The following is a 26,247-nucleotide window of genomic DNA, read 5'->3' as shown; positions in this document are numbered from 1 at the left end:
TAGCCCATCTTTGAAGAAAATTGTTATCCCAGTCCCTCAAAGGTGCAGTGGGATCTTGACCTGAGTGTTTTTGAAGTGACTGCAGTGTAAGGCAGGAGCAAAAACAGCAACCTCTCTTCAGGCTCTGGCCCCACTCTTCTATGTTGATGAGGCTACAACTCATGCCAGATCGGTTGGCAGGTTATTAGCCCCGTTAACACACACAAGAACACACACTAGCTTTCTTTGCGCTTTTATCCAAACTACAAGTACATCACAGAGATCTGCGCTCACCCTGGAGCATTCTTTACACATGGCTAAAAAAACAGACAGGCAGAAGGGGTAGGGGTGAAGTCCTCCAAGTAGAGTTCATGCTGACAGGTCACTGTTATCAAATCTCTCCTGGTCATACACCTCTGCCACCACCTTTCTTCCTGCAAACCAGCGCCCATTCAAAGCCTGAATGGCTTTGTGTGTCTCTGAGGCCATGGAGAACTCCACAAAGATCTTGACAATGATCTCAGCATCCTCCTCTTCTCCCTGCTTCTCCTGGTAGATGATGACCCTGTTTACAGCCCCGAATTTGCCACACTCTTCTGTCACTTCTCCCTCTAGGTCATCATCAATGTCCTTTGGATCCACCATGTTGCGAAGCACCATCACAGTGGACTGCAGAGAGAAGGAACAATAAAAGTGCATTAATAGAATTAAGACACTAAAGTTAAATACAAACAAACAAACAACCTAGCAAGCTCTTTAGACACATCTTTGTAGTGCAGATGACTCGAACTATCTCACTTTTCTTGTGCTGTTGCTATCCAGTCATTTTTTTTTTTTTTTTTTTTTTTTTTTTACTTTGTTACCTTCAAGAGTTTTTTTTTTTTTTTTTTTTTTTTTAAGATTGTTCCTTATGTCTGAATACAGTAGGAAGTTTAACTTTTTTTCAGACCCCTGACGTTTAATGGCTGACCAGGTACTTTAGTTAAAGCATCAACCACAGCGTAGCAACACGAGCTTTTCAGAGTGCCTGCAACACACCTTTTGTACATATCCCCCACTAAACCTTTTTATAACATAGCACTTCTCTTTATCACAGAATAACAGATGATTTAAGATAGATGATCAGGATCACCTGATCCAAACCTAGTTCTCAAGCAAGGCAACCTTGAGTAGGTTGCCCAGGACCATGCCTACGTAGCTTTTGAATATCTCCAAGGATAGACTACACAACCTCTCTGTGCAGCCTCTGTATGTTTTTGCATGTTAGAGGCCCAACTCTACCACATCCTTTCTTCCCACTGATGGCTCTACCCAACATCACAGTTTAGTGGTCATGGCATTTCAGAATCAGTTTACCAAGTATAAAGCTGCAGAGCTACACCACATTAAGATAGACCTAAAACTAGTTAGCCCATTTGCTGATAACTGGAACCAGCTCAGGGTAGCCACATTACACTCACCTCTTGTTTACGAAGCAATTTCTGCATCACCATATGACGGGCACTGCTGCCAGATATGCTCATGTGTTCCTGTTCACTTAGCATCTCTGGCCTCTCTGACTCCTGGAATACCTCCTCCTCTTCCTTTTCCTTTTTGACCTCCATCAGGCCCAGTGCTGGGGGACTGGCCAGGATAGGATTCACAACTCCCACTTGGGGGATAGTGACAGGAATCGGAGGTCGGGCAGGGGTTACACCTGTAAGAGTACAAACTCTGTAGCATAAAGAAAAGAACTGGTGTTCTGCAACATTCGAATACACACCAATCAGTAATAAAGAAGATCAAAGAAACTACAGGGTTTTATTGGCTCTACACAAACAACAAGCAGGGAGGCATACACAGCAACTTGGTCAACAATATGGGATATATGCACTCAATATATTCATCATATTCATCATATGCCCAGAAGTGAGACAGAGTACAGGTCTTTGCATGGGGTAACAACTATACACACCCAGAGTTTCATTCAGGGTACTATGCACACACTGCTGTGAATCTCATGTACCTGTTGTATCTATTATATATCAAAAACTCCTGCTATGCTGTACAGTAACAGCTCCTGACAAAGTCAGGGAGGGAAGAGGATTTCAGCTTCAAATTCTCCTTAATCGTGACCCAAGCTGTAAAGAACCGTGCACTGTAACAGTTACACAGCTGACAAAATGAGGAGTAAACATACCTGTAATGACTCCTGGTGCCTGTGCTGCCATTACAGCCTGTGGCAATGCCCCTAATGGCTGGGCAAGAGTCAGTGCTGGAGATACTAGCCCAGGAGTAGCCAAAGTGCCAAGAACTGCAGCTCCTGCCACTGCTTCCTACAAGAAAAAAAAAAAAAAAAGCACTAATTCTGCATCAAGAAGTCATGTTATGGGTATGTTCAACTGAGGCTCAGCCCTTGTCACACTTAAGAAAATACTAGGTATATAGATTCTGAGGATGACAGCTCCCCAAGGCTACTATAAAAAAACAAACAAGCAAAAATCTATGCCACCCACAGAAATGTGGAAGCTATGAGATGTCAAGAATTGGAAGAGAAGTGCTCAAATTTCACCTATCCTCTCAAGCTGCTAGGCAGATTATTGAATGAAAAACATCAAGGAATTCAGTACAGGATCTGCAAAATGCATGCAATTCCAGGACAGGAGGAATCTCTACTTGCTTCCACCTGCTGATGCTCTAGAAGACCTTAAGAGCTCCTCAACCAACTGCTTAAAGCAATTGAGAAAAAGGTACTGTTTAATAGTACTACACAAATAAAGCTTTTCAATAATGCTAAGGGATGTGATCCACTTAAGCATATCAACCCACTGCCTTTGATGAAGCTCTTCTTCAAACTTTCAGCCTTGATAACTAAGGCATTTTTAACTCTGTTCTGTTGTCCATATTGTCTGAACCTCTTCTCCCATTGCCTGCATGTCTCCATATGGACCGTACATGAGCAAAAATTGGATACACTTTGCAGCTTTTTTTCCTACAGTTACACCAAGTCACTTTCTCTAGTTTTTCCTGCATATCACGTTTTCCATTTCCCTGAATAACTATGTTTATTTGGATTATAGCAGGTATAAAGGAACATCATTCTCATCTCACTCTAGATGAGCAGAATTCAACCATATCACTTAACTAGACGAAAACATTTCCATAAAGCTAACAAAAATAACACACGTAATATATCCTAGGATCCCTTTTGTTTTGGTTGTTTTCCAGGCTATTGAACTCATAATGTAGTTATTCAGATCCTTCTCTTTCTGTTTTCATGGGGATCATATAAGCCCTGACATATCAGAGCAAAAATTCTGGGGTTTTGATCCTTAAATGTCACATTTCGTACTCAGCTGGTAAATGCTGTCCATGTTTCTTACTCCAGTCTTCTCTGATACTCAATTCTCCTCTACATTAACAATGCTTCTCATCTCCGTGTTACCAACTAATTTCATTAGTACTCTTTTCCTAACGCCTACAATATGATTGCTAATATTTTTGCGTATAGAGATAAATCAAGAACAATTTATAAGTAACTTCACCAAGAAAGTGAAGTGTAAGCAACTTCTAGCACAGCACTAGCATGTCTTCTCACCTGGTTATGCTCCTTGATGTTAATTATAGTAGCCTTGGTCTTAGACGCATATGGGTCTCTACTAACTTCTGAATTGTTCATAGAATATGTAGTAAATATTTTTCTAATTAAGTGCAACAGTAGTCTTAACAAAGTTAGTTATGTTCATTTGATGTTTTCCTAAAACATCTAAATGCATCACGTAGCTGTTTGTTCTTCCTTTAAAGCTTGTATTCAATCTTTCCCTACCACTGGTGTCAGAATAAAGTCCACAGATATCAGTTTTGTATCCTACCTTAAACCCAAGTATTGTATTTGCTATTCTTCAGTCATACAACAATAGCCTGACTTGACAGACTAATTACAAAAAAAACACGAAACTTAAGTGTACAACCACATGTGATAAACTCTTGGTGGATACAAACCCACCAAGGTTGCAGTAATTCCATGTGTAGCATTAGCCAGTTTGCCTTATGATTCTAACGCAGGGGCAGAATACTTATGTAAGCATTCAGTGCTGCAGTAAGACTACCATAATGTTGACTACTCTGGTAGTTAGCTGCATCACTTTTTTCTTAAATAGACAAAGAAACTTTCTCTAATAACTTTAGTTTCTTATTTTCTGTTGCAAGACTGACTTTTTTTTTTTTGACTGTGTAAAAAAGTTTAAGTGTGGAAACGCTTCCTCCTTCTCTGACTTGCACGTGAATTCCAAACTGCAGTTGCATTTCAGATCTGAAGTTGCATCTCGTACTTGAAAGTTTCCCTCTCACGCCCATGATTTCTTCAATCCCACTGAGTTTACTGATTAACTTATCTGAATCACAAAAAATATATGAAACTAAAGCCCTTACAGACTACATTGGCCCATGTTCTTACTAACAATAAGATGTTCCATACAGGAACTGTACTGGGGGCATAACCTACAGATGCCTTTTTTTTTTTTAAAAAAAAAAAAAAAAAACAAAAACCTTTAACCTTTTAATTATTACTTTTTTCTCTAGTTATCTAAAACTACCATCATGGCAAATCAGACAGGTAATCTAAGTCTCTACAATGTCTAAGTAAAGGGAACAAGACTGCTGAGTATCTCTGAAGTCCTTCAAAACCATTATTCTATATACAGAATTTAAGATTTTCCTAAAGTTTTCCTCAAAGTAGCAAATCCTGCCACATTTTACAGAAAGAAATGATAAAATTTATACAGATCTGTAAGAGATCTCTACTAAACAGAAGAGTTAATAGTTCTTCCTTAAGGTGATTTTGATCCAAAACGTAGCCATACCTCAGCTTGCCTCCTTAGTCAAATGCAGATGTTTCCAGATTGTAGTGACCTTACTACTTGGGACATGCAAACCACTTTGGAGTTTCACGCAAATAGCAGCTTCCTCCTCCCCCTATTTTTACCTGTACCTTGTGATTCAAACAAATATTAGTACCAGGTATAAGCTGGACACCTCAGCAGGTTTATTTTTTATTTTTTTTCTTCTGGCTCCAGAGCATCCAAGAACTGAACAGTGCTAGAACTTGTTTCCTTCTTGGGCAGCAGGGATGCAGGAAGAGATCCTGTCCCCCAAGGCAAAGAATACTGGCACAGGTATGCAGGTTACTTTGAAAGGCAATTTTCCTCCATCAACACTTACAGGTTATAACCAGGAGCTTCTATTATTTTGAGCAAACTAAGTTTGAGAACTGCTAGACTCCTGCATCGACATCCAATTCTGCTGAACCCACTGTATTTCCTGCTTTCTGGACAGCTTAAAGCCATGATGGACCAACTTTCAGCTTACTATACAGGCAGTCTTTTCAACAGCAGTGTTGCTCATGCAACTGTTACTGCCCCCACTGCTGTCTGACTATTCACATAATATTTTAAGGCATTCTTTTAGCCTCTGTCATAACCACATCCATAATTGTTTGTATGCCTACCAACAAGGAATCCTCTCCAATTTATCCTGTTATTTAAAAAATAAAAGTTCTGCTCAGGCGGGCCAGACTCCATTCCAAATGCTGGTGTATCAGATTTGCACAAGTGCGTCCTGGGTAAGCTTCTACATGTGAAGTCCTGGAAAGAGTACAATCTAGGCTTGAAGCCTTCACTCAAACTACAGAATACAACTGGTTGGAACAGTTTGCATGCCTGTTTTTAGCAGGGTGACAATAAACATCCACTTCTTTCAGTCACAGCAACTTATGTCTTACCTGTGCTGTAATCTTTGCTGTCGCAGCCGCTGCAGCAACAGCTGCTGCTGGAGGTAATCCCCCTGGTGTAGCAGGTGTCAGGAGCGGCATTGGAGGAGTCACAGCTTTACCAACTCGGAGATACTGACCCCCAAGGTCAAAGAGGTTCATAGAGGAAACTGCATCTTGAGAAGACTGTGCTTTCTCATATTCTACAATGAGAAGGAGGAATATTTGCAAGTGACCCTTTTTACTCCTAAATTCAACTCTTACTGCACAATTATGATTTATATTTGTTTAAAAAAGCAACCCCTCAGTGCTTAGCTTGCTCATCTCACTCCTCTGATCACATAAGCACTGTTGAGAACAGCAAGCATAGCATAATCTCTCAACCCCCATAAATGGTGAGTAAAAGTATCTGGCTACTAATCAGACTTCTAAATACAAATTTATCTCTATCGCATTGTTTGAAGTAACTCTTCCACTAGAGTAAAAAACAATGAGGATGATCCCAACTACCTTCCTTATCCCAGAACAAGTATCAGATAGACATTTTACCAATGAAACCATAGCCTTTGTGTTTTCCCGTCGTGGGATCTCTGGCTAGCGTGCAGGATTTGATCTTTCCAAAGGCCTCAAACACACTCTTGATGTCATCATCTGAAAGGTCCTGATGAACAGAGGCCACATAGATGCGGTTGAAAGCCCGTGCCTCTTCTGCTAGCTGGTCTATAATAGGCTGTGCCTGACCTATATTACTAGGTCTCCCCACCTGCAGAGAACAGGAAACAGTCCATTAAACAGTCTGAAGAGCAACAGCATGACTTGCCAAGACATATAGTAGGTAAGCACTCAACCACTTGACTTCCTGTGCAAACCACATAACCCCTCATAAGGTCAAAATTAACAAAGGGCAACAGCTGGGACACAACCTGCTTTGTGATTCTAGAAGTACTGGGAGCCTGGACTGACTCTGTCCCCCTCCTTCCCCCTTCCTCCTAGCTAAGTGTTTATCTTCCCTAACCTGCCAAAGACCAACTTCCAAGAAGCAAAAACAATGCTGAAAGCAAAACACGTTTCTATAACCTTATTTTGAAGGCTCCTAAACCCCTAACACTGCAGAAATGCATCAGAGATAAATGCAGGACATAAAACACTTTGCAGGAAATGCCAGCTTTCTCCCCAGATTTCAGTCTCCAAAATTCCACCTTTCAGAGATCATCTCCTACTTATTGCCTGAAAACACACAGCTACAAACCTTTGTTCTTTTCAGCTTGTGCTGAACGCCTCCTTTTTGTATGGCAAGATACTTAAAATTCCTCATGCTACTGACAGGCAAAAAAAGCGCCTGATGCTACTTATCTACCATCCACAGGCACAGCATATGAAGAACACAAAGTATCATGAATCATCTTTGTTTTGTGCTTAAGTAATTTCCATACTATGTGTGTGTGAGGGGGAACTGCCAGCTGATAAGAACAAGTTTCTTGACTTTATTAGCATGCTGGGCGGTTCTCCTCAGAGAGCGAGGGACCAACAGACACTATATACTCAGCAGGTTGAAAATGAAGATTTATCAGGGAACAGGCTTCAGGTTATCTTCCATGCTACAGTGCTAAGGGAAGCATTTCTAGGCATCAAAATCTTTATTCGAAGTAAAGAGAACTAGGAATTTTCAGGGCATGCCTGTTACTCACCTTTATATTTCTTCCTCCCAACATGACAGAATTCATCTGCTCCAGGGCCAGTTGAGCAGCTTCTGGCACCTCATATTCCACAAAAGCAAAACCCTAGGACAGAAGGAATACTCCTGTTGAATTGTACCAGTCACATCTTGTCAACACCAGTGCCTGCTAATGCAGCCAAGAATTCCCACATACTGGATTCTGACTATTGTGGTCTGAGAAGTCTTTTCCTTCAAGGCTACTGTTTTCAGAATCTCTCATACCTAGAGGCCTAGCAGAGAAAGGCTACTGCATATAGGACTGCTAGCTGTTTAGCATCTTTTGTGCACACCATACCCATGCACATATGGTTCCCAGTACAGAATACTGCAAAAATAAGCAGAGCGAGCAGATAAAAACAATTTCTTAAAATCAAATGCTAAAGCAGCCTTCTGTCTATGACAAACATTCCTTCTTCTCCTGGATATATTCACAAAAGCCTTGGAGAGAATAAAAACATCACTTAAGGCCTGTTAACCAACCTTATGTTTCATCGTAACCGAGTCCCAGGACATATCAATGCTTTTTATGGGTCCAAATGGGGCAAAGGCCTGGCGAATGGTATCTTCTCCAAGTTCATAGTATATGGAGCCCACATAAACACGACACATGATGGCCAAGGCGCGCTGCCTCTGAGCTGCCATCTGTATTGGAAAGAAGAACTGGCTGGTTAGATCAGGGGGTGGTTATGGATGTCAGGACCTCCTTCCCTTCCTCCTTCCCTCCCAGGAGCTATGACCCAACAGCAGGTAGCTCCTCACTGGGCTGCAGCACAGCCTGGCACACGTAGTAATAAAGAAGTATTTTCCTGCTCAATGCACAGACTGCTGGAGCGGATAAGCAGTACAGCTCACTCCTGGGGCAGTCAAATCTTTGATGGGGTCTGCCACTTCAGGAGCCTTAACTCCAACCCCATTGGTAAGGTCTAACCCTCCCCAGCATGATCGCATCTCCAGCAACACTTGCAGGAGGAGGAAATAACTTCATTCTAGGACAGCTTCCCCCTCCAGGCAGCAAAGGTCTCAATTCTAGGCACTATCAGCAATCCCTCCCATTCCCTCCCACAAGGGGCAGCAAGAGATCCAGTATCGGGCACCACCTACTCACTCCCTCCCCCACCCCATCCTCCCAGGCAGCAAAGGATCTGGAATTGGGTACCTCCTCCCCACCCCCTCAAGCATCACACACCACCTCCTCCCCTCCACCCACCCCAGGCAGTACAGGATCCAGTACTAGGCACCACTTCCACCACACATTTCAAAAGCAAAGCAAACATGAAAATAAAAAATAAAAATCACATGGTTAAATGAAACTTCTTAGTTAAGTGTGTGGTGCTAGTACTTATCACTGCCTGTTGTTACTGGCTCAGATAGTGGTGCAGCCCCCAAAGACTCCGCCCTTATCAGTTTCGGTGCAGAGAAGGTCTCTGTGCTATTTTCTCCTAAGTATGCCTGAAAACCTGTTTGCAAGACAAATCCAGAAATTTCTTAAAGCAGGTATCCAAAAAAGCAGTATCCTTCAATTATTTTTCACCCATATTACAATTCCAAAATTGCTACTACTAATAAACATTATTTTGGAAGATGCTGCCTACTAAAATCACAGGTTTGGCCAGCATATCCTATCAGCACGTCTTGGGACCAAGGCAGAAATGAAGGCTCTGTACAGGCAGCTAGCTCCCTATGATCAGCAAGACTGAATTACAGCGCACTGGAGATGCGCACAGGGCTTCGTTCCTGTTCTGCATGGAACAGATGGAACAAACATATGGCAGTAAGGGCTACGGACTGTTGCAGAGCAGGCAAATGCAGCGTTAAGCTTGATGCCTTTCTCCCTTCCCAGCACTACAGTGCTTGGCATGAAAGTAGGGAATGCTGGAAACTGCGCCTTCCCCACCACCACTGCTCAAGGGGGTCTGTAATCGAGGCCTTTACAAGAGACCCACCTTCAGAGTGCTGCAACAAGCATGAGCACAATGAGCTCTGACGTGTCTGGGGATGTTACATGGCAAAACAGAAGGGACTGCAATTCATATGTGATAGTCAAAGGATTGTGGACATGAACAGTACCTGAAGAAATCCTTCTCCCTCGTAACACATTAAGTGACATTGACCATAGGAGGAAACGAACTGTAAAGGTTCAACTCCTATTATTCCATAGAACAGGGATACTATAAACAGGAATGGTTCTCACCCCATACTGCTGCTCCTGAAGTGTATTAAACTCGCCTCTTGACTGGGTTTAATATTTCACACAGTTAAAAACAAGTTGCTTTTCAATATCTCTGCAATGCTGTGACTGGGAGGACTATGGCACGTGTACACGCAGGACAGCTGACTTGTTGTCTCCCAGGTTCTCCAACACCTTCACAGCTCTGGTGCATGAAAGCCAGTGATCAGTAGCCCCTCAATCTGTGTAGTGCATCCATTTACAGGTTCAGAGCCATCACCATTCTAACCCAAGTGTCTGAGTGAAGTGCCTCACCCGTGGTGACACAGACTGTGACAAAGATTTAGTGTTTTACTAGGAGTGCTCTTGGACAAGACACTGCAGCCTTGCACCAGGCAGAGGTAACTCCCACCTTCTGAAGCCTATATATGCAAACAGGACATTTCCTTCTTTTCAGTTATCAATGCAACAGCAGCAAGAAAAATGGCATTTGTCCCCTCCCATGGCAGCAACCGTTACGGGAGGATATCCACATCTTACACTGCTGCATAGATTCTAATGAAATAGGTGAGGCAGAGCTAAGAAGACTGTTATGTTACATCTGGAACATATTAGAAATCTGGAGCTACAAAGGCAAAATTTAGGGAGACCACACTGACTACAGGCATATACGGATCACTAACAGGAATCAGCGTCAATTTAGGGGACGTGATGTAATATACACCTGCGAACTAAGCACAGGACTAAGTGTCAGGAACTCATGAATAGGAATTTTATTGCTTTCACTAACTATATTAAATCATTTTTGCTGGCCACTGGCCCTTTTACTCTGTGTACGAAATGGAGCTTAAGGTATCTGCAGTCTTCACTGGAAAGGCAACAGCTAATATTTGTACGTATGAAATATTGCTGATAAGTACTTATGAAGGTTATTTTAAGGACAAGCCAAAACATCGTATTGGAATGGCGCTTTAAATGAAAGAGGCAATGCAAAAACATCACCACTAGCTCCAATTTTAATATAACAACGCCAGGAAATTGTGCTCATGTTGCTGAACTGACATGGGAATCTTGAGCTGTAATTCTTAGCGGATTAGGTAGACAGGAAGCTTTAATCACAGGCACTAAAATACTGCAGTAGGAAGTTCAGACTGCACTTCCTTCATGTAGGAATTGATGATTCTTGTCAACAGGAAAATGTGTTGTACACAGGCCTGTTTGCATTTCCTACATTCCTGATGGGCTTTGGGATAAAGCATTTGCTGAGAAATGAGTACCAAAACTATACTCAACTGTAGCACAGCTGAATGGTTCAGAAGACTCCTACATTCTGTCCCATCAGCAGTAGCCTCCAATTGTCTACAGTCTTAGGGAAAGGATTCACAATATTAACTATGCCCCTGAGGCTAGTGAGAAATTAAACATTTCCCGTTACATTATCAGTATGTGCTTTTCATCTATTGCCCAGCTGTGAATACGAGCTGTAAGGTTTTTTTTAAAGCAAAATTGGTGCTGTTAATATTATTAAGTATGCATCTACATTGACTGGTAGAAGTTTCTTGGGCACAACGGTTCAGAAACCACCTGTGCAAAAATTGACGTTGAGATAGGTTTCTATTCCAATCCAAACTTACATATACCCATAGATTTTATTTTGGCCCCCCTGCTGACATGCTACCTACCGTGACAGTGTTATAGGAGGGAAAACAGGTGTTTTTAGATTTAGTGCAGCTTTCATTTTGGAGGACAGGCCTCCAGTTGCATTTTACCAAATCAACATTGCATTTTAGCAAGATGGGAAAATACTTGTAAATGAACCTTTGCATGCAGAGTGGAGGTTATAGGACACTTTCTGCAGTGGCCATTGTTCAACATCTCTGGAAAAAGGAGGGAATTGATAATCCCAGGTAATCATAGAATCGTGGATCATATAATTAAGCTCTTTGTGATAGCCGATTAGAAACTCCATCACTAAAGGACCACACGGGTTCTCTGAATAGTTCTGCAGTTCCGTTACTTCCATCCTGCTTTTTTTTTTTGTTTGTTTGTTTGTTTTTAAACTTTACTTGAAACATGACATATTCACCTAGTCTGGAAACATGCACAGTAAGAGCAGTCTTACAACCTGGGCTACAATATGTTCTGCAAGCCTGTAGTGCCCCCATCTTCCCCAGCACCATAGCTGCCAGGCCTCTGGTGCCGTGAGTTCGCTTCATAAGAAATTGCCCATTTGTGAGTTACCTTGGCAGTTAGTTTTAGGTCAGGACCTCAGAACTGTAGCATCCCTAGAAATGCAGCTCCCACAATTTCACAGGTGTGTTCAGTACTGTTCGAAATCTAAAGCTTTCTTTGCCAACTGACTCCAGGACCCCGACTGCCAGTGTCACAGCAGACTGCACCCAGCCCAGGATGTTCCTCTGGGGAGTTTACACTTTGCCTCTGCTTGTTGTGCTTGTCCATAACAGGTGGGTATGTGGGAGGGTTGTGCTGGGTTGAATTAAGAGCATTGTATTACCACTACATACTTCCCCACTCTAGGCCCTGACTAAGACAAAGTGCCCAAGAAGAAGTGAATATGTCTATTGACCGATTGTAAAGGTGAGAGAGGATCTCCAAAGCCCATTGTCACTGCTGCCATCTGAAAGACAGTAAAGACAGAGTTCAGTCTGTTGGAGCTGAGCATACTACGGCTGTTTGTAAAAACTCAAGCAGAGCGGCGGCACAGGGAACCTGCGAGAGAGGCCTCTCCTTCCTTGCCCCTCACTGCCTGGTCCCAAGGACTGTCCAGCGCTGGGACCCTGCAGATTCCAGTCCCACCAGGTCAGGGTGGAGTTGTGCTGCTGCCACTGCCTCAGGAAGCAGGGTCTTCTCCCAGGGGGGACTCAAGGCAATAGTAACCTCTGCAACCACTGTCGTTGATTCACCCCCAGCATTTAAAAAGGAGCCCCTCAACTAGATCAGCCACTCAGAAACATGCACAGCCCTGAAAGGCCAGAGCTGCTTAACGTGGCAAGCACATCCACAGTGACACTTCATTAAAAATATCCAAGACCCCAAAGCTGTTATTTTGGGATTCCTAACTTTGAATAGGAGGCAGTGATATCTGTTCAAGAAATCTCCAAAGGAAGGGAGATTTAAATGGCTATTAAGGGTTCTCCCCGTACACAGGCCTTCCAGCGTTAACAAGAGCAGCCAACTGAACTTCTCAGTGAGGCTGGCAGGGCACCTGGGTGAAGGGGACGGAAATGGGTCTGCACTGTTGGTAACATGAGGGAGAGGGGCACCCTCCCGTCAAGCAGAAGAGATAGGGCAAGGATATACAGTAACCGTAGGCACCACCTTAAATGTAATTTGAAGGTGAAACCTACAGCAAATTCTTTGGCTTCTGGTGATTCAAGAAACATTTAGGCAGCCAACAGGTGAGAAAATTTCTCCCCAGCAGGAGAAAAAACTCCGGGGGCAATTTGTACAGGTGAGTAAAGGGCATTTCTTTAGAGGGCTCAAGACTGTTTACTTTAATTTCACTGTGGAAACAGAAGTGCTTTCACCTGGCTCCGGGCAGGCCTCAGGGCTGTGCTCTGGTTCTAAGTGCAAAAAGAACTCCACCTTGTTGGGGAGAGTAAGACAGAAAGAGCATCTCAGAAGGTCTCTCACCTGCAGGTTGGTGAGTTGCTGTTGCTGGTGGGCGATGGTTTGCTTCACCAGCACACTCTTGATACTCTGCTCCATCGCATACTTCTTTGCCTAGGAAGAAATACAGACTTTGTAGTCACAGCCTGATACCGCGGAACAGGGAATGATGTTTGACTTCACACCATAGCTCCCCAGAACCACACAACTGGCTGCCAATGGTGCTTTCTGATGCTCCAGCCCTAAGCTCTAAGGCACTGAACATTAGCCGGCGGCAAACAGCTTACTAATGCCTTGGTCTGCATCTTGGAGTTGCGAGCCCTGAAATACAGCATAACGCTCGAGCAGAGGATTGGATGGACTCAATCTGCAGCAGGCACAACGTTAGGAAAGCAGCATGCACTACACACTCAGCATTTCCCCTCTTCCTCCCTCTGCCCCTTAGATCCCACCAGAGCACCTTACCTGCTGGGATGAGGGCAGGACAGATAGCCTCCTTCAAGTCCTTTCCACTCAGAGAACATCTGGACAAAGAGGTTCTACAAAAGGGAAGGGGGCTCCTAATCCCCATGCCCAGTCTCTTTACTGTGCACTACCCCTCCCTTTCTTTATTGTATTTGGACTATTCAAATTTGGAGGAACCACTGCTCTTGCTCACTAAAATGCTCCAGCTCTCTTTCTCCAATTCCTAGCCTGAGGACACAAGGCTGAGTTGTCTTTTTTTTGTTCAGTCTTCTACAAATTTGACAAAGCCTGAGCTTTACACCCAGTGGAGTTAACATGAGGCTCTTTGTCAAGGGAAACCTAATACCCACACGTGCCTGTTCCCAGCGGAGGGTACAAACACATTCAGCCAACCCCTCAGGCACCTGCTTTCCATGGCTGTACGTGTTTGGGAGGTGCCAGGGAACAGTAGGCTCTAAACCGTGGCTTTGAGACGTGTGCTTCAGAAACCTGGAAACGGACAAGGGGATTTACATCTGTCAGCTATGGAGAAGCCAGAGGAAACGAGGCCGTTTCACACTGTGAGCCAAACACACACACAAGCAGCTTCAGCATTACGGGAACATTCACATGAAGCCTACCCAGAACAATGCTATACTTGCCTCAACTGAATACATAAGACACCTATCCCACAGTTCCCACATTCCCTGGTTTTGTTTCCTTCCCCCTCTTTTCCCAGTTCTGCTCTCCTCAGCAAGCCAGGCACCACTCTCACCAGCAAAGTGGGCCAGAAGTCGGAAGTAACCTCCCCCCTGGCTGTACAAAACAGGACCAACAACCAAAAATCAGAGCTGGTCTGAAATTTTATCTAGATTGAGACACATTGACTCAAGTGGGGTTGAAAATACTTGCCACATGCTACAGGGTCTCTTTACATGGAAAGGTGCATAAGGGAAAAACAGACTTTGTAATGTGGTGTGTGGACAGAATAAAATATCAGCTGGAGCACATCAGAAACCTTTTTCTTGTGGTGTACAGTCTGCTCTTCACGGTAACTTTATGGCAGTTGCATATTGTCTCAGAATTACAATATGTTCTTAAGTTGTTATGATTACTTATAATTTTTTTGTTTGTTTTGGTTTTTGTTTGTTTTTAAAGGAAAAGCACTCCCCCTACCACAAAAGGGAATTCCATGTTGTGCTCCCCAAAAAGCATCTATAAACTCCAAACCAAGACACAGTTCTTGGGCACAATTTTGAAGATGCGAATCCACACAGAGCACAGTCATTATCCCATATGTAATCTTGACAGGTGATTTTTTTTTTTTTTTTTAATAACATCAGGAAAAAATGTAAGTTTCAAAAAAAAAAAGAAAAAAAAGAACCAACCAACCAAAAAAGAATGCTAAGATGTAAGTTCATGTCAAGTATACTCACTTTCTGGAGAGCTTCCTGCTGTTCTGGTGTGAGGGGAGGAAGCCCCAGCTTAGCTGCTGTGCTTTGTCCATTTTCCATCTTAATGGACTCTGTACCCTAAGGAAACAGAAACACACTCATGGAAAAGCCATTCTCACAAATCTGACCCATTTCTTCATTCCCAGAAACTCAACACACTTGTCACAGTCTTAGGAAGACTTTTTAGCCAACTATTATTAACTCGTGAAAAACTGTTCTTTAATATTATAGCCACTTCCCATGGGAGAGCTATTCCACCAACTGTATAAATTGATGAACAGGTTGGATACTTAACCTAGAGTTCCCTTAACAAATGTTCAGTGAAGAAAAATGCAATAAATATAAGTCTTCGCTTATATTATCTCCATCCTACATCCCAGTAGTTAAATTCTATCAGATGTAACTGTATATTCTTGTTCCATCTCTTCCCATACCAGTTTGTTACCCCTGATTTCTCAAGTTCTCTTTTTAAATTTTCTCTTAAAGTTTTCCAATTTCACACACTGTTCTAGGTACTGAGTCACAAAAAACATTCCCATACCCGGTATGATGCATATTACCTGCACATGCAGATATCCAAACCCAACATTAGAGCAGACCTAGAAAGAAGCTTCTGGGCCACTGGGCTAATTTTTTGTGCGATTTCATAGATGTACACGCAACTAACAAACCTTAGCCTTCTTTGGGTCTTAGGTACTCTACTGACTTCTTTGCCTCATGCTTCTGCTTTACACTGAAGTTCCTTCCTGTGAAATAACTGCTCAATTATTCCTACCACGTTAAGTAACACTAAGTTTCTCTGAAGTATATACATAAAACTGGGTTTGGTTGAAGTGATTCAACAGCTTGTGTCTTTCTGGTAAGCATCTACCAACTTGTATCCTTAAGGAATTATTCTTTAGCGGCCCAAACACAGTCACATAATTGATAGTCAACATAAAGGTGAGGTTATCAATAAAAGCCTGTTAAGATATATCTCAGTTCTCCAGTTAAAAAGAAAATAAACAAGAACACTAAACACTCTCTAACAAGAACAAACCAAAAAAAATAAAAAGGATCAGACCCATTCAGACAGCAAAACAAGAACAGCTTTCCTGACACGGCAACAAAGCTGTCACATGGGGAAAAAAATAGTACCAAAGTAGTTGGCATCTTAGCAGAAGAACAGCAAGTATTCCTGCTCATTTGGTTCCCATCCATTCAAAACAGAACATTGGCTCACAGCACTCACTAGTGAGTTTTCCTGCAGGCACAAATGCTTTTTAAAGACCACTGATCTTCTCCAGGAAAAAAAAAAAAAAAAAAAAGAAAAAACACCACACAATTCACTGGAACATCAAGAGCCTACTAATATAACACCAAAACAGAGAACAACAAAAAGCTATTCTAGTATACAGCCAATGCCTCAGGCAGGAAAAACGCAGTTTTTCGGAAGCAGAAGATCCTGCATCACGTCTGCACACAAACTGCACATTTCATTGCATCTTCTTTACCCTACCACGAGGCAAAGGCGAACACACGTTCCTGAGCAGACAAGCTGCTGCTACAACTCTCAGCATGAGACGACAGAACTGTCAGCTAAGCTTCGTGATAGCAAAGTGCTTCAGGTCTGAGCACACACCTCGGTGAGGAGGGCCTTGTGCTGTACACCTGACTGCTCAAGACAACACCAGCACAGTTCCCTCACTGTGTCTGCCATGGTAACAGTACAGCACAGGCCAGTTAGCCGTTTCCTCCAGAAACACAACTGCATTGATGGTCCTGTTTTTCACTTACATTTTCTGATTTGTTTTATTTACTGATAAAAGCAGAATGTTCAGCTTTTGCCAGGGAAGAAAACTACAAAATAGCTGTAAGATATTTTGAGCAGGTAGATTCTTTCCATAAGTGATAGATACCACCTGAATATAAGTGAAGCTTAAGCACATTCACAGTATTCTCAATATAGGGAAATAATTTGTTATTTTCATTGAAATTTAGAAATAAAACAATGTCAAGTTCAAGAAGTAAACAGCAGAAGAGGTGAGAGAATAAATACCTTATGCATTCTCAGAAGACATTGTAGAGGCACAGACTCAATCTGGTAACAACCTTTTTAGTCCTCCCACTAAAAAGGAGTTAAATAAGCCCTCCTCCTCCCCCCAAAAAATTCAAGGCCTCCTAAGCTGCCTGCTTTGTCTACAGTAACTGCAAGTTCCCCTTGTAAGAACAGAAGCTTAGATGTGACAACCCTTAAATATCACAACCACCACGTACCTGCCATGAGGACTGTGATCCCCAGCTGTATTTTTTGGCCCATTTGCTCCTGTTGCTCATGCACTGGAGTCATGACCATGGTATTTATTACCTTCTACACCACCACCCTCGTCCGACACTCCTCACAGATGTTAGAGGGACCGCACCTACTCCTCCCCTGAGGCAGGGCTGCCACTAATCCTTTCCCACAGCTGATGTGGGGGATGCCTGATGCTAAATGCTGCTTAGTCAGCTCATTAACTAAACTTACTTTCCTCTCCAGGTACAAAATGAGGTCACATTCCTTTTAAGAAAGGAAACCCTAATTAGTGCATGCAGGAAAAGGCTACCTTACAACCTGCTACAGCACATACAGTCAGTTCGCTTTCCCTAACACACACACTGCTTTTTATGTTCTAACTTACTAAATGCCACATTTGCCATCACATTACCTAGCCATTCTTTATCTTGAAATCCTCTGGCAATTCATTTACCTTAATGGCTCACAGCCAGGGGAGGTTCAGACTAAGCATCAGGAAAAACTACTTGGCCAAGAGGGCAGTTAAGTCACTGGAACAGGCTTCTTAGAGGTAGTTGATACACCATTCCTGACCATGCTTAAAAGGCATCTAGATAAAGTTCTTAATGATGTGTTTTAACTTTAGGTTGGCCATGAAGTAGTCTGAGATGGACGTGATCTTTGTCGGTCCCTTCCAGCAGGAACTATTTTATTCTAGTCTAAAATGACAGTAACTGAAGCATCCTATTGGACTAGAGATTTCTTCTGACGAGATGAACTGTGTTCGTTTTCCCAACAGAATCTTGCCCATTTCTTGTACAGAACTGGTCCAACACTGCTTCAAGCGAACACACTGCCCATAGGGGAACTGCTTTTCTGCAGGATCACTGCAACAGAGGAAGAACCAAGAGTGTGACTACAGCACAATGGTCCCCCTGCTGCAGGCACCCATTCCAGAGTCTGACTGCCTTCTTGGCCTAAAGAAGCAGAATCTGCACCTGCCTTTGTTGTTCACCTGAGTTCTGTCTGTATCATCCTTTTAAATGATGACACTCTCCCAACTCAGTGTTCGCAGCCAACCACTTAACATACTAGAATGGATAAATAACCTTATCTGTTCAATAGCAGATACACGTTAGGCTGAACGGACTTGTGCCTGTGAAATGATATCAGTATATAAGTTATCATGGGGAAAACCTAAGATAATAGCAGAAAGCATAAATTTAAGTACATCCTTTACTCACTGCAGTTTTTCCAAGATTAGCCCATTTGTCTCAAGTCCATCAGCAACCCATCTGCCTCCTACCAGGCTACAATGCTTTCTGTGTTCTTTATTAAGGGCAAGGAGTAGGATCTCACCTCCCTTAAAAGCAAACAAAACCACAGGATGAGTTTGATGATGTTCAGAGATATACAGCCCAGATCATTCTTAATCTCTATTTTATAGGATCAATTCAAACTTCTGTTTGTGTCAGTCTCAAGTTTACCATGAGGCGTTTGAGAGCATTTTAAAGGAACCATGAACACTGAAGTAGAAGCCAAATAAACCCTCCCAATGTAAAAATCTGTTCCACAAGCATCTGAATGCAGTGTTCTAGGGTTGCAGTTACTTCACTGGTTCCTATAGATTGAACTTCAGAGCTGCTTTAAATAACCCACAAGGTCCTGAAGAGAATCGAAGTGCAACCTGATACATGAATCAAAACAGAGATGGTTGGAACCATTTTGTGCTTGCAAACTGGGAAACTCAAGTACACAATACTAATCGAAAGATAGTATTGCATAGTCCAGTTGTAGTCCCAAAGCTAGGGAAAAAGAACAAACAAACCAACAAGGAAACCTTGAAGAAAACAGGGAGACCTTTGTGTGGATTCCAACTCTGTGCTTATTGGCACAGCGCACCAGGCATGAACCTATGGACAACACAGTCAAATTGAAAATAATCAGCAAAGCAGTAAGGTAATGGTGACCTGTTTGATGCAGGAAGGCTGTATCATCTCAGAGATTAACTCTGATTGTGGAACACTGAAAAAAAATTAATAGTCATCCTTTTTCTTAACTAACTGGCTAAAAAAAAAAAAAAAAAGTCTACCCAGCTCTCTAGGGGCCCTTTCCCATTTCTTTACATTGTCTGTATGTTACCGTACAGTCACCTCCTGGAACTTCCTGAGTTTCCTTAGGGAAGGCACCTTTTCTACTGCTATTTCTGTTTCCCCTCAGCTTTTAAAAACTGAGTGATTGCAATGTAGGAGTAATGAGATATGGGACAAGCAAAACAGTGGAAGGCATATCGAGTTTAACAATTCACAACAGAAAAAGCTATTCCAGTGACCACATTTTAGTATGATTCATAAAGGAGAGACTATCATATATCTACATTTAATGTAATTTTAACATTTGAGCTCACTAAAAGGCATAGCTTCTGAATACTGGTTGATAACATCCAACCTCCAGCACAGAGGGAATAATCAAAACTAAGGACAACAAATTGATCTAGAAGTCAAGAGAGTATTCAAGAAGCTAGACCCAGACACTACCTAACTGGTTGGTTCCCAGCTCTTTGCCATCAAATATCCCACTGAAAAGAGACCAAAAGATACACAGATACACATGCCTACCCCGATCAATGGTACAGCTGTAATGAAAGCTTACCACCACATACCTTTTAACACAGAGTTTCTTCAAGGAAGATTACTAACCTCTCTGTTACTCCAGAGTATTTGAAAAGTGACAGATGATATAAAATGATCCCAATCTCTATCGCCAGTCACAGTAAATTGAGACTATCACTTCTCTCTTTCCAGGCACATTAGGGTAATACCACTAACGAGAAAAGGCTTGGCACAATTAATTTGAATCTGCTAGGCAGCAATGTAAGAGTAACTGTTGGTGCTTTATACTAACACCGGCCACCTTGAAAACTGCCTTATTTAAACACATGGAAACAGGAGGGAACAAGAAAAACGCATGAGTTGACAACAGAAGCAGAAGAATGCGAGCTTCCTTTAAAATAGAAATAAATAGAAACTGTATACCTGGTGCTATGAACATTGCTTCTGAGCGTTGCTTGGCCCTTTAAGGTGGTTTGAACTCCAAGAGTTCAGGCACATTCGTTGGAAATTTATTACATGGCTGAGAATTTCTCTGAAGTATAAACACACACAAGAGAAAAAGAAAAATACAGAATCTTGTTTATTTTAGGAACCATAACAAGCAAACAACACAAAAGATTAAATAAGACAGAAGTGGAAAAAGGACTGATGATATTTTAGGAGTCATTAACAAACAGAAGCTTCACCTAGAAATACCTGGCCAGTATAATCAGTTTACTCCTTTCTCTATTATTTGCACCAGTGCTTGGGAACCTGCATTCACCTGAACGTTTTTGTACTGCAACACCCCATGCCAGCAGTGAAGTTGGAAGAAGCATCAGCTGAGTGCCTTGGCAAAGGCAGTATTTTTCTGAAAAATAAGCCTGGTGGGCGAATAAGAAGTCCTCCGTCATGTACATAAAACATTTAAGGATTTTGCCCCTAATTACTATTTAAACTTGTAGATTCAGCTCTAAGTTCCATAACTTCCCAAGTCTTTCTCTGCACTGTGACTTTCTGCTATTCCCAAACTACTTTAGTAACTCCTACTTTTCACCACTTTTAGACCACTTCGCTCAGAGGGAAGCAGCAGCAGCGCTAGTTTCCATTACTGTAAGCATGTGCAACAAATGTGCTACCGACAGGGAGAGCACAGGGCACATACAAGTTTTTCGTCAATGCTACCAGATGCGCTACACAGAGAATGGGCGCATATTTAAACCTTTCAAAATGTCACCTTTATAGCATCTTATGACCAAAGTGCTTACATAATCATGTTTAAACATCTCTTTCCTTTAGATGAAAAAGGCAATTAAATGTCACTAATGCTGTCAGTAGCATATTCAGTTCTCCCTGAGCACCAAATTCTACTGAAGTAAAACTTTGGAAAACATGAAAAGTCTTAAAAACGCATATAAATGAACTACACCCTCCACCCCCCCAAAAAAAAAAAAAACAAACAATTCCTTCTGATGCTTTTTCATTTGAGAGATTCTTTCTGATGCCTTGCATTTGATAGAACTATTCTCAGTTCCACCAGAACTGAGAAAAAAAATACCTTCTGGATGTTACCTGCACATGCAGAATGCTCTGCACAGTCCTGTACCTGTCATGGAACCCAGAAGTCACAACGCATCTCAATATTTGGCTCTCAGAGGAAGCAAACTGCAGTTTCTGACAATCTACAACACAGTGCTAAAGCAAATTACAACACACACGATCTGATTTCTCTCGACTACAAACAGGACAGTAAGACAAGCCAATACACTCATCCTTTCCTAAAGGAAACACTGCTTTCCCTGACCATCATCTCACCTCCTTGTCAAGAAATCAACAATTGTTCATTGAAGCTGACAATTTGTCATTCAGCAGCAGCAAGAAGTTCAACAACAGAAAATGCTGGGTTCTGCACCTGGGTGCACAGGCCCGAACAGGGAGACGCGTGGCCAGAGAGCAGCAGTGCAGAAAGGGATGTGGGGGTGCTGGTGACAGCAGGCTCAATGTGAGCCAGCTGAGTGCTCCAGCAGCCAAGAGGGCAAAGCACATTTTGGGATGCAATAGACACAGCGCAGCCAGCTGGTCAAAAGAGATGATTGTCCCACTATATTCAGCATTGGCATCACCTCAAAAGTTGTGTGCACTTCTGGGTTCCACAATATAAAAAGGTTGCTAAGGTCCTTAACACCACAGAGAAGAGGGCAACAAAGCCGGTAAAAGGGCTGGAATGCATGTCCTGTGAGGACACTTGGGTTGTCTAGTCTGGAGAAAAGAATGCTAAGAGGCAACCATATTGCTCCCTACAGCTTCCCAAGGAGCTGAAATGGAGAGGGAGGTGTTGGTTCTTCTCCCTGGTAACAGATGATAAAATGTGAGGAAATGGAACAGAGCTGTGCTAGGGGAGGTTCAGACTGGACATTAGGAAAAAAATCTTTATTGGGAGGATGGTTGAACCCTAGGACAGGCTTCCTTCCTAGAGGCAGTTAATGCCCCACACCTGTCCATGTCCCAGAGGCATTTGTACAGTGCCCTCGGTAACTCGCTTTAACTCTGGTTAGCCCTGACATGCTCAAGCAGTTGGACTGGCTGATCTCTGCAGGTCCCTTCCAACTGAACTACGCTATTCCAAGTCCTTCAGCTGCTAAGTGCAGCTGTAGAGCTCGCACGTAGCTTCAACATGCACGCTGGGTTCCCCTGCACTGCAAGTTCTACAAGACCCACTGCTGGGTGCTCCTCTCTCCCTCCCAGAAGAAGCTCCAACAATGCGTAGTGCCAGGCAGAACGGGCAGTCACTGCACACAAACACACCCCAAAATTAGTTCTCAGGTCTGTTTAACCACCTTGACGAGCGGTATTCACACGAAATTTGCCTTAGCCTCACGAAAATACAAACAGATATACTTTTCCCAAATCAGTTAACAGAGAATCCCGGAATAACAACATCAGTGCTCCGGAACTGCACAGAACACCCAAGTGAACTTAATTTCGGCTGATAAAACATTCTGTCACTGAACTGCCCAACACAGAACATGCATGCCTCCTATGGGAAAGGACCAATTATCTAGCAGAGCTGTGGTTTTTAGACTGCAAAAAAGAATGACAGGTAAGCAATTGCATGAGTATACGGAGTGATGGCAGAAAGGTCTAATTAAACTTTTGAACACTCAGCAATAACGTGGCTGTGGTTTTATCCTTATAAATGGAGCTGGTGAGACAAACAGAGAATTGCAGTACCCATTTTTTGGTGTTTATGTATTTAATGAACATCAAGAGTACCAAAAGATTGTAGGAAAAAACATAGAAGTGATGCAAAAAAAAACCCTCAAAGTCAAAAAATCAGGTAAGTACCAAAATTGCAAGCACTGTTTATCATTCTGAACTACCACCACAGTGGGTGAGGAGACCACCGAGCTTTCAAGGAGCATTTACAATGAAATCGTACCAAGAACCAGTACCAAAGCTACAACACGCAACACTCACAGTACTGCTGCCAAAAGCAGTGGCACCAAATGTTTCTGACACTAAAATGGGTTAAAATACAAGTTTCTTCAGCAAGACGTTAATTATTTAACCAGTTATAACCATGTGACTCCATTTCTACTGCAACAAGGTACCAACTAAATTACTGAATAAATTAAACCAAAAGTGCATTAAATATTGATTATACCTTTATAAGAACTCTGCATTTATTGCCCGCTGTCCCCACAGGTGGCACACACAGTCCACTCTATGGTCCCCCAGAAGGGGACAGGAGGCATTAGGTGCTGCACGCCCTCATCTGACATGCACACACTGCTCAGCCTGACTGACTGGGCACGCGGTCAGTATCAAGAAGGGAAAATAAAAGTTGTTGCAGCTACAGTGTCAGGAGGAAGAGAGCCTGCCATGCCGGAAATCTGCCTGTATTGCAGTAACGCTGCGGATAGCAGAACCAGGAGCAGGCAGATGTAACCCAGGAGAGCAGCGGGGTGTGTCACAACATGCTGGGCAAGAAAATGCAGTAGTACGTATCTGTCATGCATATCAATACGCATCTTTCACTGTAATCAACAGCTTTAACAGTTCTATGGTTTTATTCAGAAAATTAGCTGCAAACAAAATCTAAGTTTTACCAAACTCCAGAACTGTGTTGGGTTCCTCTTTATTGAAGTTACCTTGTCCTTAATTCTCAAGCTTTTCTAGATAGCCATCAGGATTTAAATTGTCCCTGAACAACAAGAAACCATTGCAGCCGTCCTGATAAAAGCAATCCCTGCAGAAGCACTAAAGATACTTTAGGGCAACTTTCTGCTCATATCACAGAGCAGCCTGTCTTCTCTCCAGCACGGTCAGGAGATACAGGAGAGAGTGGCACTAACACTGAACATGGCAGAAAAGACGCCAGTGATCACACAAAAAGCAATTGCTGGGACATCTGAATTCTTCGTTTTAAGGACCATTAACATTAGGACCATGTGTCAGGTTTTTTTGTTTGTTTGTTTGTTTTTAAGCACAAGGTAAAACACACAATGCACAAATCCTGATGAACTAACACATGACACTGGATGTTCAGATCCAGTTTATTTCCAGTAAGATCAGAACAGAACTCACATAAAAACACACGGATTATTAAAAAAATGACTTGGAAGTGCTTTAACTCAATGCGTGAACCTGACAAGAACAAGTGCTCTATTTAAGATGTTTAACAGTTCTGAAGTTCAAAATAAACTTCATTCCACCAAAATTGAACCCATCATGAATAAAAGCATTCAGCACTCTGGCAAGCCAGTATGCTTGTTCCTGAAAGGGGAGAGTAGAAAAGAAAGCCATTAAGAAATATCCCGCTGTGTCACACCAGTAGTCCCTCTGGCCCCCTTAACAGCAGATGATATCTGCAGGGAGCGTGAGAGCCTGGCCACCTGCTTTGTAGTTTCCCAGCATCCACAATTATCGTACTACAGGTCTCCTTCCCTAGCAGCCTGACACCTAAGAGGTTACCTACTTTCATTTTGCATGATTCCTTACGCTACTCTGTATTTCACTAAGAATAAAAAGGACTAGGATGAGGAATGCTGAATAACGCCCTACTGAACTACTTAACTTCTACGATTTACGACTAACTTGCACAAAAAACAAGTCAGTCTCTGAAATGAGACTACTCTGGTGTCTTACAACATTCGTGGCCACTTCAGCAGAAGTCTAAAGAACCACCTGAAAGCACAATGAACTCTCAGGAAAGTCGATAACGGTGGGATCATTTCATGAATGGGTAAAATAAACAACAGCAAATATAAAAATAACTGCCAGGTACCGGACGTCACGTCCCTTTAGTCAAGAAAAGTAACCCACAGCTCACATTTTAACCTCGGCGGTGAACACTACGCGGCTCTGCAGAAGAGAAATTCCTAATTAAAGTCTCTTAATAAGCCCCACCACCTACCTGGACCTGGTCAAACACGCAGGTTCATGAAACCATCACACGAGCCGGCCCGCGCGCACCTCAGCACGGGGAAAGCCCGGGCCCCACCCCAAACCCCAAACCCTGCCACAACCCGGGCGCCGCTCGCCCTGCCCAGCACGCGGCGCGGCGGGCCCGTGAGGCAGGCGGCCTCGGGGAGCGGGAGGCCGCCCGCAAGGAGGCCCGGCTGCACCGAGGGCACCCGGCCCGCCCCCGCCGGCCCGGGAGAGCCGCGGGCGCACCCGGCGGAGGCCGGCACGGTCGGCGCCCCCCGAGGGCTCGGGGCCGGGCCGTGCCGCCCGCCCCGCAGCGCGGCGCCGCCACTCACCAGGGAGATGGTGGTCGTGGCCGCCATCTTGTCCACCCCGTCGGCAGGGAGCGCGGCGCTCTCGCGAGAGCTTCAGGGCGCGCGCGGAGCGGCGAGCTCTCGCGAGCGCTCTGAGGCGAGCGGCGGGAGGAGGTCTCGCGAGAGTTCCTTGGAGCGGCGTGACGGGGGGCGGGGCCCGGCACGGCCCCGGTCCCGTCACGGTCCCGGGCCTCGTCCCCCGCCCCTGGCTTCGTGCCGCGTCCCGGGCCCGGCGGTGAGGCCCTGGCGCACCAGCGGTGCCCCTGCTCCTTGGTGCCTCCGGCAGCGGGACTGGCGCTGCTCGGGACACCGCGCGGAGGCGCCGGGAGCCGAGCGCCGCCCGTCCCCAGAGGGCCCTCGGTGTCCCGCAGCGCCGAGCGCTGTCGGCCCCGTGTCGGGATCCGAGCCCAGCCCTGCCCCCGCTCCGCGCTGCTCCCCTGGCTCCCGGCTCTGCCGTGCGAATTGAAATACACGGGAAAGGCCGG

The 26,247-nt window shown here is 43.7% G+C and overlaps 1 protein-coding gene across 3 annotated transcripts; it reads right to left on the bottom strand.

The window, feature by feature from the left end:
- Positions 1 to 216: 216 nt before the first annotated feature.
- On the bottom strand, positions 217 to 25,809 carry PUF60 (poly(U) binding splicing factor 60). 3 transcript variants are annotated; one of them, XM_032181473.1, is made up of 12 exons: positions 25,745 to 25,783; positions 20,427 to 20,535; positions 15,120 to 15,215; positions 13,264 to 13,353; positions 12,197 to 12,247; positions 7,923 to 8,084; positions 7,414 to 7,506; positions 6,275 to 6,488; positions 5,738 to 5,928; positions 2,159 to 2,294; positions 1,440 to 1,675; positions 217 to 648 (listed from the first exon to the last, which is right to left on the bottom strand). In XM_032181473.1, the coding sequence occupies exons 3-12, from the start codon at positions 15,195 to 15,197 to the stop codon at positions 349 to 351; spliced, it is 1,551 nt and encodes a 516-aa protein (XP_032037364.1). In that variant the 5' UTR covers positions 15,198 to 15,215; positions 20,427 to 20,535; positions 25,745 to 25,783; the 3' UTR covers positions 217 to 348. The 3 variants fall into 3 exon arrangements, with proteins under 3 accessions (XP_032037364.1, XP_032037363.1, XP_032037366.1); XM_032181472.1 differs by lacking the exon at positions 20,427 to 20,535 and having other exon boundaries at positions 25,745 to 25,809; XM_032181475.1 differs by lacking the exons at positions 12,197 to 12,247; positions 20,427 to 20,535 and having other exon boundaries at positions 25,745 to 25,809.
- Positions 25,810 to 26,247: the final 438 nt, after the last annotated feature.

Source organism: Aythya fuligula, chromosome 2 (assembly GCF_009819795.1).
Source record: "Aythya fuligula isolate bAytFul2 chromosome 2, bAytFul2.pri, whole genome shotgun sequence".
NCBI classification, from domain to species: domain Eukaryota; kingdom Metazoa; phylum Chordata; class Aves; order Anseriformes; family Anatidae; genus Aythya; species Aythya fuligula.
Note: the sequence above shows the minus strand (reverse complement) of the source record. Positions and strands in the feature narration are given on the sequence as shown.